The 13,596-nt window shown below is 42.4% G+C and overlaps 1 protein-coding gene across 1 annotated transcript in view; it reads right to left on the minus strand.

The window, feature by feature from the left end:
* Positions 1–11,784, minus strand: part of agps (alkylglycerone phosphate synthase) — a 28,620-nt gene extending 16,836 nt beyond the window's left edge. The window contains exons 1-10 of the mRNA XM_041951471.1: positions 11,587–11,784; positions 8,380–8,469; positions 7,060–7,150; positions 6,842–6,962; positions 6,636–6,710; positions 5,508–5,579; positions 4,538–4,617; positions 3,019–3,099; positions 1,784–1,909; positions 1,362–1,470 (exon numbers count right to left, since the gene is read on the minus strand). Coding sequence (XP_041807405.1) covers positions 1,362–1,470; positions 1,784–1,909; positions 3,019–3,099; positions 4,538–4,617; positions 5,508–5,579; positions 6,636–6,710; positions 6,842–6,962; positions 7,060–7,150; positions 8,380–8,469; positions 11,587–11,774 — 1,033 coding nt within the window. The 5' untranslated portion in view covers positions 11,775–11,784. The remainder of the gene's footprint in view (positions 1–1,361; positions 1,471–1,783; positions 1,910–3,018; positions 3,100–4,537; positions 4,618–5,507; positions 5,580–6,635; positions 6,711–6,841; positions 6,963–7,059; positions 7,151–8,379; positions 8,470–11,586) is intronic.
* Between the last annotated feature and the right edge of the window lie 1,812 nt (positions 11,785–13,596).

The following is a 13,596-nucleotide window of genomic DNA, read 5'->3' on the forward strand; positions in this document are numbered from 1 at the left end:
GGGCTGATGGGTTTTCTTATTAAATGAACATGTCTGAAAACTTCAGATGGCCATAAATTTAACATCGGGGAAGTATATACTGGTTTCACTGCCATCACTGTTCTGCAAATCTGCGTTCTGGGGAAGTAAAGTTAAGGGAAAATACATAAACTCTATACAAGCCTGTGCAAGTGTTTATGACTTATGGCATAATGAAATTCTGTTTATAAGATCATTAATTGTGTGCTGACTGAGTTAGAACTGTTTATTGACAATGGTTTTATGAAGGCACTCGAGGCCATGTAGTAATGTCGTTTATACAGTCATGTGTTCACAAAGTGGTGAACCTCGCTCCATCCTCGCTTGTGAAAGACTGAGCCTTTCCAGGAAGCTCCTTTCATACCCAATCATGATACTATCACCTGTTACCAATCAACCTGTTTACCTGTGGAATGTTCCAAACAGGTGTTTTTGGAGCATTCTACCAATTTCCCAGTGTTTTGTTGCTCCTGTCCCAACCTGTCTGAAACATGTCGCTGCCATCAAATTCAGAATAAACATATATTTACAAAAATCAATATGATGAGCCAGTATATTGTCTTTGTACTCTTTTAGGCTGAGTATATGTCAAAAAGGATTAGCAACTTATCACATCCTGATTAATGTATGTTTTACAGGTCCCAACATTTTTGAACCAGGTTGGTATCATATGACAAACATAACAAGAATTTGTGAAAACACGAGGCCTGATTGTGACCAGATTATACAGGTTTGGACTGACTGTCACATGGTGGTTGCACAGTCAAGATGCAACTTTTAAAAACTTGTAAATGTAATCTAATAATACTTGAAACATTTTCAACGTTAGCCCACATTCTACATTAGTCACTTGTGACTGTTTTTTGAACACATTGATTTTGATCTTTTATATTGGTGGTCGTCTTGATATTGAACTCACTTCTAATGAGTACAAATAGAGATTTCTGCAGTGATCCAAGCCAAGTCAGGGAGCAGATTGCTGAGCTTTGTAGGGCAAATATAAGTTTGCATCCGCAGATGTTTAACATAGCGATGCCAAGAGTCTCTGAACCTCCTCATTATGTAGGGGGAACCTGGCATATGGCAGTATTCTCTGTGGGCTTTCACAAGGACAGGGCACTGCAGATGGGGTGGGGAGGACACTTGCTGGTTCCTAACTAACGCGCCTCCAGATCATTTTTACACCAAAGCTGGTTAATGTGTAAGAAGCCCAGAGCATGTGAACCTTCCTGATGTTACTGTTTTATCACAGAGACTTGCACACAAACCCACATTAACACACAAGGTCTCACACGTGCCCACATGCTCTGGTGAACTGAAATCACACGAAAAAAAAAGCAAACCTTCTGAGCCCAGGATGAAGTGGTGAACGTCTGGCCCCGTGGACATGCGTGGGCCCTGACAGCTCTTTTCAATTACTCCTTGTGGGGTCACCATCTTTATGTGGATGACCTTTCCAGGCAGAAAACAGCAACACACAAGCACTCTTATAGACAAAAATATGCAAACAGTGGTCTACTTTCCATTAACAGATTTACAAATGCTGACAAAATCTTATCATTTAGACATCAGGTGTGCCCCCACATGCATGCATACAACACACTTTATAACTGAGTCTGTGACCGCTGCATCTTGGAGGTGAGGGCAAAGTCCACAAAACTTGCTAATAATTTCCTTTCTAATGACTGTGCAGAATGTCCGGACTGTCATCCTGTGTTTGGAACAAACATGAGCGGGAGGGTAAAGGGGAGGACATGCATCTCACCAGGTCCTCGATGTTGCCGTAGATGTTCTTCTTCATGCCTGATGCTCTGGTTGCTACCCAGCCCCCCAGGGAGCTGAACTCCATGGAGTCAGGCTCATGTCCCGTACAGTAGCCGCTCTCATTAAGCTGTGGAAAAATGAAAGAGACCAAGCATTTGTTGTTGCAATTCAAAACGGGCCAAAACTGTTTGGTCGACAATGACATTGTAAACCCACAAGAATGTTTTAATAACAAGCAAAAAGAATGAGCCTGCGAAGGGAAAAAATAATTGCAGCTCTGCCGCTGAATTTCACTCTTCTCATTTTGCTGCAATGCTAAAACTCAGGTTTTATGGCATCATATATTTTTACTGCAGCCTAAAATAAACCGAGTGGAATAAACCAATGAAAAGACTAAAAAGACACGTCAGTGCATCATTTGGGCAGTGCCAGGTGACACATTTAGACCTTTTTTAATCAATACTAGTGAAATTACAGAACCTTCACTTCTACATGTTTATGTAAATCTGTGTGTTATATTGACAGTCTTGAGGGAAGATTGCAGCAGATTCGGCTTCCACAGCCCCATAGCCAAGAGACAATGTAGTTTGAGGTCATTTTGTAGTGTGACACAAAAAAAACATGTTTGAGCAACCCAGCAACCTTCATCAGATGCAACCCTACGGCTCTGGGTAGAATGTGCAGGTCATCAGGAACCCACACATTCTCCTAAAGGCAGCCCAGCCCTTAAAAGATTGCATCTTTAGGCAGAACATTTAATAGTAATAATAATAAGGACCTGAAAGTACAACAGCAACCCCCACCAGAAGCACAAGATGGGGGTTAAGTCGGGCCTGGTTTTATCACAGCACTCCCCTGGAAGGCAGTTTATAATGCGGACCCATCTGCTCCATCAAAATGGCCCAGTGTAAACGCAGGGGTGGAGTCTGCTTTAGATGCAGCTCACGCATTCCTCTACATCAAACGCCCGCTCCTTCTCCATTTTTCTGAATTAGCTTGATGGTGCCATCTGCTCATGACCGCCGCCTCACTCTCTAATCTCTCCCCTTCAGCACTCTGCTCCTGTCTCAAACTCCTTTGGAAACCCTGTTAGATCTGCTGAGCAAAGGGTACCAAGGTGACTGAGCATGGGCAACCAGCATGTGAATGGGTCGCACAGCTCGACTGTTGGCGCAACATTTTGCAGTAACGTAGGCTCTTTCGGTGAATGAAGATGGATGGATGCGCGGTGCTTACCAATCTCTCCAAATCCTGACCAACGATGCCAGCTTCCACATGGGCGGTGAGATTTTTCTCGTCGATCCACAGAATGCGGTTCTGTGAATGAAAAAACAAACAACATGAACGTGGGAGTCATAAAACATTCTGTGTGAACGCTTTATGCCACACAGAATGAAAAGACACCCGCTCTGATGTGGTTGTTTCATTTGTAAAAGATAAAACAACTCCATTCATTTGATGCAGGGCAAAAGAACTTAATAAAAAATGCTGTGTATCGCCATGTCTGTCATCTGACATTAACAAAGCACTCAACAGCAGTCCACGGAAACTGTCCCTCGACAGTTTGCTTACACTACTGGTAAGTTTTGTCCTTCTAGCCTGACAGTCACATGTCCAAGAATAAATGTGTGCAGAGGGGCTGTGGGACGGAGGACACCGTTTCCTCAAGGTTAAACTCAATTTAACATCTAATTCCAAATATATGCCTCTTATGTGGGCCGCTGGGCACGTGGCCTACCCCTACCTGCAAGAGGTCATTTCACACCTGCCATCAATTATTCTCCAGAGGTCATAAACTTTATGTTCCAACCACACTGCTCCTTTCATGTGCTTCCACTAGAGCCACCTCACCTCTGACCCCTGACACAGAACACTGGTCACTGGTGTCTGTGGCACCAAACTCAATGACTGAGAGGCTAGCAGCGTCCAGACAGCTTATATATCACCTCTATTTGAGCCAGGATCAAAGGGCTGCACTGTACTGCTGACAATATTCACCGTTTTATTCACCATATCCAATGAAACATCATCACTTTCATGGTGAGATGCTTGAAATTCCAAGTAAATGAATGGCTGATGCACAGGGGACACATTTATCATTTTAAAAACAAGAATAAAGTTCTTACACATATCAAACTACAGCTGCTTATTTTCATGATTCAACTGAAAATAATGAAAAAAGCCTTTCACAGTTTCCCTGGGCCCAAGGTGATTTCCTCAAATGACTTTATTTAACATCTATTACTATCTATTTACATTACATAAAACAGGAAAATTGGCAAATCTCCACATTCATCATTTTAACAATATTCTGAATATGTAGTACATTCCCTGTTGAAAAATGATAAATAGTGGTATGTAGAAACATGCCAACATGGACACTTAAATTGCTTAATTTTTCAATGTGGTTTGGATGAAAAAATATTATTCCTTTATGCAATAGCATGTAGTTGGAAAACCTGACTTGGCATATTTTTTTCTTGAATCAATCACTAAGAAGCGTTAACAATAAATCCATAAACTCTACGGTCATTTTGAGGCTGCAGATTGTAATGGTCTTATGCTACAGTACATTCACCAATCTCCATTTAGATACAGATAAAAAAAATGTACAAAGACTCTTTTTATACAGGCCAGTACAAAGGTCTCTCAGACGCATGACAGTATTTGTATGAGGCATGTGATATGGTTTCACTTTTTCTTGTCATGAGAGCAGATTAACTGGTTTGAAACTCAGACACAGTTGCTTACGTACCATCTGCGAGGTATCCAGAGAGACAATGGAGCGAGTTTCCTCTGGGGGGCACTCTAGGGCACTGGAGACACTGGTCCCTCCTGACAGAGGAAAAGCAACAGTTACAAGAAGAGTTACAATACAGAAGCCTTTAAATGGACCATGTGATTATACTGTACACTTTCCTGGTTTCATGTTATTAACACACACACACATGCATGCACAAAGCTAGGGCCTGGCATCAAACCTCAATACTTATTGTCTAAAATGTGTCTGTGGCATTAAGCAGTGAAAACTGTCTAGCAGTGACACTTAGCATTGAATGCTTTGTCAGGTCTTCTTAACATGTGTGTAAACATTTTCAAATGCTAGCCAGCTTTTTATCATTTCAGGAAGCAGTTTGCAATATATTTAAATGATGCACTGACAATTATAGAAAAAAAAAGATGACTGAAGGCATCAGGGTTTTAATTCCATAAATGTGCGATTGGCCTTTATTGATTACATCACTCTCATGAATCTGTTGACAAACTGCTGCGATGCTGCAGAAGATTAATTTTGGCCATTTTGTCATGATGATGTAGCTAAAAGTAGTGATTGACAGAAGACATAGAGGAGGGAGTAGACAAAGATATTCACTATGATAGAGGTGGAGGTGACCCGCAGATGTGCTGCTTACATCACATGATCAGATTAGCGGCCTGTAACATGCTTGCTAATATTTTTTCTGTAGCTCCAGTACAAAACGCACACAGCAAGACATAAAATTCTGCACAGTGTCCACTGAACTGTCAGCAGTATCTTATGCACCAAGCTCATTCAAAGATATGTGGCTTCATTAATTAAAAAAAAAAAAAGAATTTCACAACCATGGGATGGGAATAAATAATATATAAAAGTACATTAAATGAAAACACACATCTAGTGGCCTTATGTATACAGTCGGTGACAGGTAATTATGTTGATTAGAGCCACTGATTTCATGACTCACCTCCATACGGCATCAAACAAACATTGTGTTTGCACGCCAGTTGCACAAGTTTCACAACCTCATTGTGGCAGTCTGCAAAGACACGGAATATCGTTTTAGAAATTAGTGGCCATCATAAAGGAAATGTTTTCATTTACCGCCCTCCATTGCATTCATAAATTAAAGTGTTCACATAATAACCAGTAGTAGATGCATTACAAGAGGAAATAAAAAAAAAAAAATAGCACTTAACACTTGGTGTATACAGAAGACAATAAATAAATGCATATGGCCTGAGCCATTAGAGCCGGGGGAGCGGCAGAGAGGCACGGTGCGTTTTGAGTGGCCTGATTGTTGTGATTTGCCCGGGGCTCTCCTCAGGCGGAGTCAGACTGCATGAAGCTACGCTCTCTGGGGTGGGATGTGCTGCATCAATACAAACTTGCTTTGGCCAATCGCGGAGCCCCCATCCATTCACACTGGAGCGGTGAGCGAGTGGGAAGAGTGGCAATACCTTCCTACATGGATGTGCTTGACTGGCCTCAAGTGCTTTCAGAGGCAGCGAGAAATGCCTGCATTCTGCTACATTTTGCCATGCAATTAAACGCACAGCTCCTGTCTGCGGATTACAGTTCAGCAAACTAAACCTCCACTTAAACAACACAGCTAGACTTGTCGGGACTACTGAGGAATACTAATTACAGCTCAAAATATCTATTGGATACATAGCAAATGAGTTTGTATTTGCAGGGTTTGTAAAATTAAAATTTGGTGCTGGTGTGGATGAAACAATATGTGCAGTTCTCCTTGGTGATTTGCTGCCCATTTGGGAGGCTGCTAATCAAGTTTCAACCATCAGTCAACACTCATTTGCATGATAAAATAGTGCCAGCCATAACAACAGAAAACCAATCTCGGAATCATAATTCATGGGTGTACTGTGCAGGGCCAGACCGTGGTGTATTGGGTGTCAACCGTCCTCCCCCTGACGCTTCTTATTAAGCCTCCACTCATACATATTAATATCCCTGCCTCTGCAGAGATTAACCCTTTAAATCACCTAAGCCAGCAGGGGGATCAGCGATGCTACGTGGGAGGAGAAAAACAGGCCGATAAAAACACGGGATATGACACAGCTTTGGAACTCACTTGGCCACACCACCATATCTGGAACGCGACCAATTTTCCCTTCCCGCAGAGCGAAGATCTCGTGCAAGCAATGGCCTGGGAGAAAACAAATGACAATAAAAATAAAAGCACTTTCGCTAAATTAAAAATCACGCTGGACAATCAGACAAAGTGGGGTGATTTTGTTTGGGCGGAAATGGCCGAAGTCTACTCCCAGCATGCCTTACCGTGGGCGCGAAACACCCGGTCCTCTGCGTCATGAGAGAAGGGAATACCCGTGGATTTTAACTCCTCCACGAAGGCCTCATTAAGAGTGGGAGGCTGTACAGCGCTGCTGGTCAGAATGGGCTGAAAAAAACAAAACAAATCATTGTGATTTTGGTAGCTAAGTGCTCTTCTTTGCCATTCATTGAAGACACAACAAACAAATATGAATTACACTCACTGTTGCAGGAGTTTTATGCTGCAGACTGGCTCCAAACGTGCCTTCAAACCAATCTTTCAGACCGGGGATGATCATCCCACTTAGTCTATACCTGCATTGCGTAAAGAAAGACAGATTGTGTGAACAAACAAACAAAAAAAATCAACTAAGCCACGTGAATTAGTGATTTCCTGTAGTGGAAGTCAAAGTGCTCAATTGAAAACATCTAAATGCTTGACTGTGCTTATTCACTTGGAAAACCAGGCCTGTGTCTAATAAGAATAGAGTGTGAGGTTCGAGTCCAGTAAGGTTATTAGGCAAGCAGAGCAGCAGTGACAGCGCTGTCCGTGTGGTCGCCCTCGCCATCCCTTGCATAATTGAGCTGCTGGCAAAGCCTGGGCCAGCCCATCAGGGGACTGTGGTGTGCCTTTGTCCAAGAGACCATGAAACACACTCTATAATGAAAAAGCCTCTGTCACAGTGAGCGCGGAGGAGGAGAAAACCGTCTCTGACACTCATTCAACTGTGCCCCAGCCTCGGTTACTGTACGCTGCCCAGGTAGCTTTTCAGTCGGGAGGGCACAGAGAGGTTTGTGGCAACTGCTTGCGCAGGAGGAAACCATTCGCTGTGCAACATCCTGTTCAGCTCGACTCATTACTCAAACACATCCTCATACACAATGTGCCAGTTTGCAATCGGGCAAGCAGGGCTGCCTCTTCCAAAGTCATATGTCATGATTAGAAAAACAAGGCCTGTCTATACCTCTGCTCTTGTCATAGGAGACGAGGAGAGAGCCGTTCTTTCTGTTGTAAACTGAAGCCATATTCAATAAGACTGAGGACAACCGGCTTTGTTTCTGGACACCCTCAGAAATTCAAACCAAATCTTTTTTCTCCAACAGTCAGTGAATAACTGAGTTTACCCACAGCTATCCAGAGACACACTAATAATTACTAACATAATATGTTCAATTTTTTTAACAGATTGAAGAGTGATTTCTGTTTATGAGCAACAGAGTTCAGAAAAGGTAAAAATCACAACCAGTGACCTTCTCGGGTGACAATGAACAGTTCAAATGCCAACCACCAGGTGGCAGTAGCACCACATAGCTGTGATCGTAGGAAGGAGACCACAACTGATTTCCAAAGCTGGGTTCACAGCATGGGCTGTGGAAATGATCAATGCATAACTCCAGTCTCAGGTCACCCAAACATGAATGCTGATGCTAGATTAAAGATTAGAGACTGTGAATGAGTCCTAGTGCTGCTTGATTTCTCTACATCCTCAACAGATAAGCATAAGCAGTATATTCAAGAGCAGCGATGTGATATTATACAGTACCTTTTGCCAGTGAATTCTGCTTGGCCTTTCTTATTGAAGAGAAATCTTGAATCGCTGTATCCCCAGCCATTCCATTTCATAATCTCCTGCCTGTGGAAAAGCAAACATTGGCAGAGGTTAAGTCAACTCATACACCTCACACTGCAGTTATGGCAAGAAATGAAATACCATTGGAACAAGTGTGAAGGTGATTCCCAGAGGTAGTGACCTGGTACACCACAGTCCCTCTGGGCTGACACTAGTTTTGGGATGGGCAATGTGAACATACTTCAAGCTGAAATTTTAAGAAACAGACATATAGCATTTCACTGAGGGAAGTCTCCTTGTTTCATTCAGCGAATCACAGTCTTTGCATTCATCCAAGGTGGGGCTGGCTATCACTTGACAAATTTACAGTATGGAAGGGTGCAGACAGGCATACCTACAATATTTCCCAGGGTGACGCTCTGCTCGCAGCTTGTTGACATTATAATGCAGGAGCAGAGGCGACACATTCAAATGACATATGTATCAACAGGGGAAGCTAGCAGACACTCCCTGTGCCGTCAGCCATTTCCCATCCAAGACATTAAAATATTTTCCATTTATGGCACTTGGCAGGCACTCTTAGCTATAGCTAGTTTCAATGCTGCTCGGTTTTTATGATTAGGTTTGAACATGTGCGCTGAAGGAACAAGCTTCAGCTAATTATTTAGCACATATCTACATAAATAGCCCTCAAGCACCAGCCAGACTTTCTGTTCTTTGCTGCAGAATCACCAACCACGTTGGCTTACAGCAAATGCTACTAAGCCATTACTGTTCAGAGATATTCTCTTATAATCACTTACTACACAACCAAAAGAAATTGCGACGCTGTCTGTTCTCCAGCACTGTGCAGCTCGTGTGCTGTACTTACACTCTGCAGAAAGACTGCTCACCACTCACAGAGCAACCATAACTCATGGGTCACCTGGGATGGGACGCTACCACAGTGGAGTAAAAGCCATAATTAAGATTAATACCTGCCAAAATGGAGTTTCCCATAAATTAAGAGTGAGAGTAGAAATGAGAGTGACACACTGTGTCATACTTTAATGAATTCTTGCCATCAGTGATGTGCTGTCAGAGCCGCTGAACGTACTGAATAAAAATGTATCAATAAATGGGGTAAATGCGTGGCCAGGTCAGTGGCAACAGCAGGTCTTGATAAATTTGTTTTGATAAACTCAGCTTTCCTGCCTGCGCACTGCCCGATTCAGACTCTGCACACACGACATCCATTGCATGTTTGTCTGTCCTGAAGGAGGGATGCCTTTTCTGTTGCTCTTCCCGAGGCTCCCTCCCCCACACTTCAAGGTGTTTTGGGGGAGTGAACTAGACCTAAAGTATATTGAATATAACAAAAGGGCAAGAGAACATGGATATCGGGAACTTTACAAGAGAAGAAACCAATGTGTGAATGATAGTGCAGGAGCTTTAAATGCTCAACTATCAATATCAAATAGCAACATATTTGTGCATACTGGTTACTAAAATGTTGTGCCACTGTACATTTAGCACTATTTTGCATGTAGAACCATGTTTCTACATCATAATGATGCTTCTTTAGACAGAAGCAACAATAGATAAAAGTTGCTGATAATGTGAATTAGTTGTAGACTATAAGCAGAGATTTAATGTGCATATATACAACTACACTGGACACACATCAGAAATACCTCTCAGTATAGTGCACTACCATAAAACCGGAGCATTGACAATAACCAACATGAACATGTATAAACCAGTTTTAAGAAATACTGAGCTTTGTGATGGCAGGACTCATTGCATTAGTATTTCGACACAGTGTGCCGAACAAACTGTTGAATTGATGTAACTCACACGAATGGAATGGATATCCCTCCAACAATGCATTAGTGGTGGTTGCAGAGGTTGCGGTATGCTTTTAATTGAACACTGGAGCTGAGACCCCACACAACCTGCAAATCAGGATTTGTGCGTGAAACCACTTGACTAGCCTTACAAGAAAGGCAGCTGTGAGAATGTCTGAATGGCTGAACCGAGTCTCTCGGTAATTCTCAAAACAACCACAGACTATTTGTCATTCAATTGTCACAGCATGGTATGTGGTTATGTTTGATTAAACAAAAAGCGGGCTCAAAGGCAAACCAAATGACCAACTGGCAGAAGACACGGGTCAGCAAGACATAATATTTCATCATACCATCAGTGTCATACTGACCAGAATAGGACATGATGAATTTCACTAGGCCAAATGCTGATATTTCGAGTGCTGATCTTGCATGTAGCTTCAGCTGTTATCTCAGACTGACACTAGATGTCAGCACAGCGTGGCGGTGTCTCCTCGAAAGGAACTGAGCTGCCAATAGGTTGAAAGTCAGACCACTACTTGTTCTGGCCAATCAGATCGACAGAAGACACAGAACTTTCGCTGTCTCCTCCGCCTGTTGTAACAAACTGCATGTCTGTTCTATGGCGTCCCGTATGTAAAAAATCCAGCTCAGTAAAATCCAAAACAGTAATTACCGAATCTCAATAATGCCCATAGCAACATGTTAGCATGGTAATCAAATGAGGAGTAATTGTGTCAGCTGGAATATAACACACATCTCTTGTCTAGTTATTTAGAGACAAAGCTGATGAATCAAACAGTAATGGCTGTACCTAACAGTAACCGTTACAGTAACGGCTGGAATAAGAAGATAGGCGGCAACTTGTACTTAAAATGTCGTCAGTTCCATTCAGCGACTTTTTTTTTATCTGGGGCAGAAAATGCCAGAAGATTAGCCACAACGTTGACACTTCTCTTCGACTCTCTACAACCTCACTGACGCCGAAAAAATGTCATATGTCGAATTAAACGAGCTACTGTGAGACACAGAAAAAGCTAGAGCCGACCAACTTTGAGAAAGTCGACCATGCCAACGTTAAACTCCTGAGAGTAAACCTAGCCGCACCCACTCCGTAGCGAATGAATGTCTACTCTGTAGCCAAGTAACGTTAGCTAGCAGGCTAATTAAAAACCGCTTTAGCCTCGTCTCCCTGCCTTACTAATGCTCGGAAGAAAGGGGGGGAATCAGTCTGTCAGTGTATGTCACCCCACCGGTTCTTGTTTAGATGTCAGTCCATTGATTGTTTGACATAATAACTAGCTAGAGCCACAGAGGCTGGACCCCTGTCCACCGCTCCATCACAGCCTTGTACCTCCTCCTCGGCACCGTCTTCCCCTCGCCGGAGACATCTGTCTTGCTCCCCTGGGCTTTGCACTCCGCGGCTAGGATGGTCGAGTCACCGTCCTCCGATCTCTGTAAATGTCCGGCAATTATCCTCAGTCTCTGCTGTGCAATCCGTTGCCTGTCGGAGCTGCCGCCGCCGCTGCTGTTGGACGCCATGCTGCTTCCGTGTTTGTGAAGGGAGGGAGCGGATCCAAGAGCGGCTGTCAAAGGTCAGCGCAGGGAAAGTGCGCTGCGTTCACAGCCCGTTGGAAACATCATGGTTCGCATATGTAAACGCCTGGCAACTCGGAAAATAGGAATTTTCTCTTTCCACGGTTGGGAGGCGGAGAGGGATGCTATAACACAATTGCAAGACAATACCAAACTATAAATCTGTCTTATTATTGTATCTGAAACGATGAGGGAATTAGTTGACAGAGCGATTGACAGAAAATTCATCTGCAACAATTTAAAAGATTTGCTGGCACCCCCTTCTTAAATGCGAGAATCTGCTGCTTTTCTTGGTCTTATATGATAATAAACAGTTGTAGGACGGAAAAATGCAAGCAATGTGGCTCATTTGGACCTAAGGAATCGTAGTTATATTAATCAATAATAATAATAATACAAAAAGGTCAGCTGTAGACCTTGTTCGCTGTGCATGGTTTTAGGTCAGGGCAAATATAAGCAATTGCACTCTAATTATAGCAGGGTTCACACTAGCAGTGTATTGTGAGTTATATTCTCTCTCTTTGTAACTTTTAAACCAGAAAATTGAACAACTACACAACTGACATGATCTCAGCCATCTAAAATATGTGCCAAAGAGGAGCCCCTGAATGCACCATTTTACGTATTTCCCAGCATGCCTTGCAGTATACTACTGCTTGCATATGCACCATTGATTGTTGAGACTGGAATTTTCAGTCAATTTGCGTAGCTGTTACGAGATAAAATGAATTCAGCCCTGCTAGAACCCATTCTTGAAATATCCAAGAGAACAGGAAGTCCCTCAAAACATCGACTTTGATAGTTACTAAATCCACTGTAAATTTAGGTGAATTGAAGGTTACAAATAATCAGCAGTTTCTAAAGCCAAAAATAATGCATGGGCAAAATTAACAGCAGTTTGACTTGGCTCAGAATTAGTGCAAGAAAATGAAACAGTGGACCAAAAGTGGAACAATACAGTTAATCAATCCTGTAAGCTAAATATCAATTTTTTATTTTAACAAATAATTTATTGTTTATTTCAGTAAAACAGGCAATTTAAACCTGAGAGCTATACTTTGAGGCTAATCATTTTTAATTGGATTATCTGTCTCATTTAAAAATACATTATTGATATTTACACTTATTAAAGCATCATCATCATGAGATTTGTGACTTGGTTTTAAACTGAGAGTATCCTGAAACAACATGACTTGTTTACCTCTCTGTCTCACCTCCACTCAGTCGACCAGCGTGACTTCTGTTTCCATATGGCACACAGCAGTGCTCTTTAAGTAATGAGTGAACACAAAGTTACAGCACATAGATGCCGAGCAGCATACTGCTACTTTTGAATACACACTAACCCCAATTAAATTCTCCACAAAAAGACAGAGGCCGTGAAAAATGCTTAAAACAGAGCGAGACTTTATTTGAGAAAACAGTTCAATTGTTAACAGGAATACTGCACCATGCTGTAAACTTAAACGTCCAGATGTTTGAGGATTTGTTTCCCACAGGTTGAAGTATTAGCTCCCAAAACAAAGTTCTGTAATGCACTGACTGCGAGCAATTAGAGTCTAAGTGTATCACAGAACTTTATTTGGAAAGCCACAGTGCCACCTCATAGGTTTGTCCTTGTGTAGGACCTTATCCTCCTCACGACTGGGTGCTCCTTTAATCTGTAGCAAGGCACACAAAGCAAAGAAAACAGGACATCCACTTTGATTATGTCTTTTTTTCACTGCATTGACCTCAGTGCAAAACTAACTGCAAGAGATAAAATGGC

The sequence above is a fragment of the Chelmon rostratus genome, chromosome 13 (assembly GCF_017976325.1).
Source record: "Chelmon rostratus isolate fCheRos1 chromosome 13, fCheRos1.pri, whole genome shotgun sequence".
Taxonomy (NCBI): domain Eukaryota; kingdom Metazoa; phylum Chordata; class Actinopteri; order Chaetodontiformes; family Chaetodontidae; genus Chelmon; species Chelmon rostratus.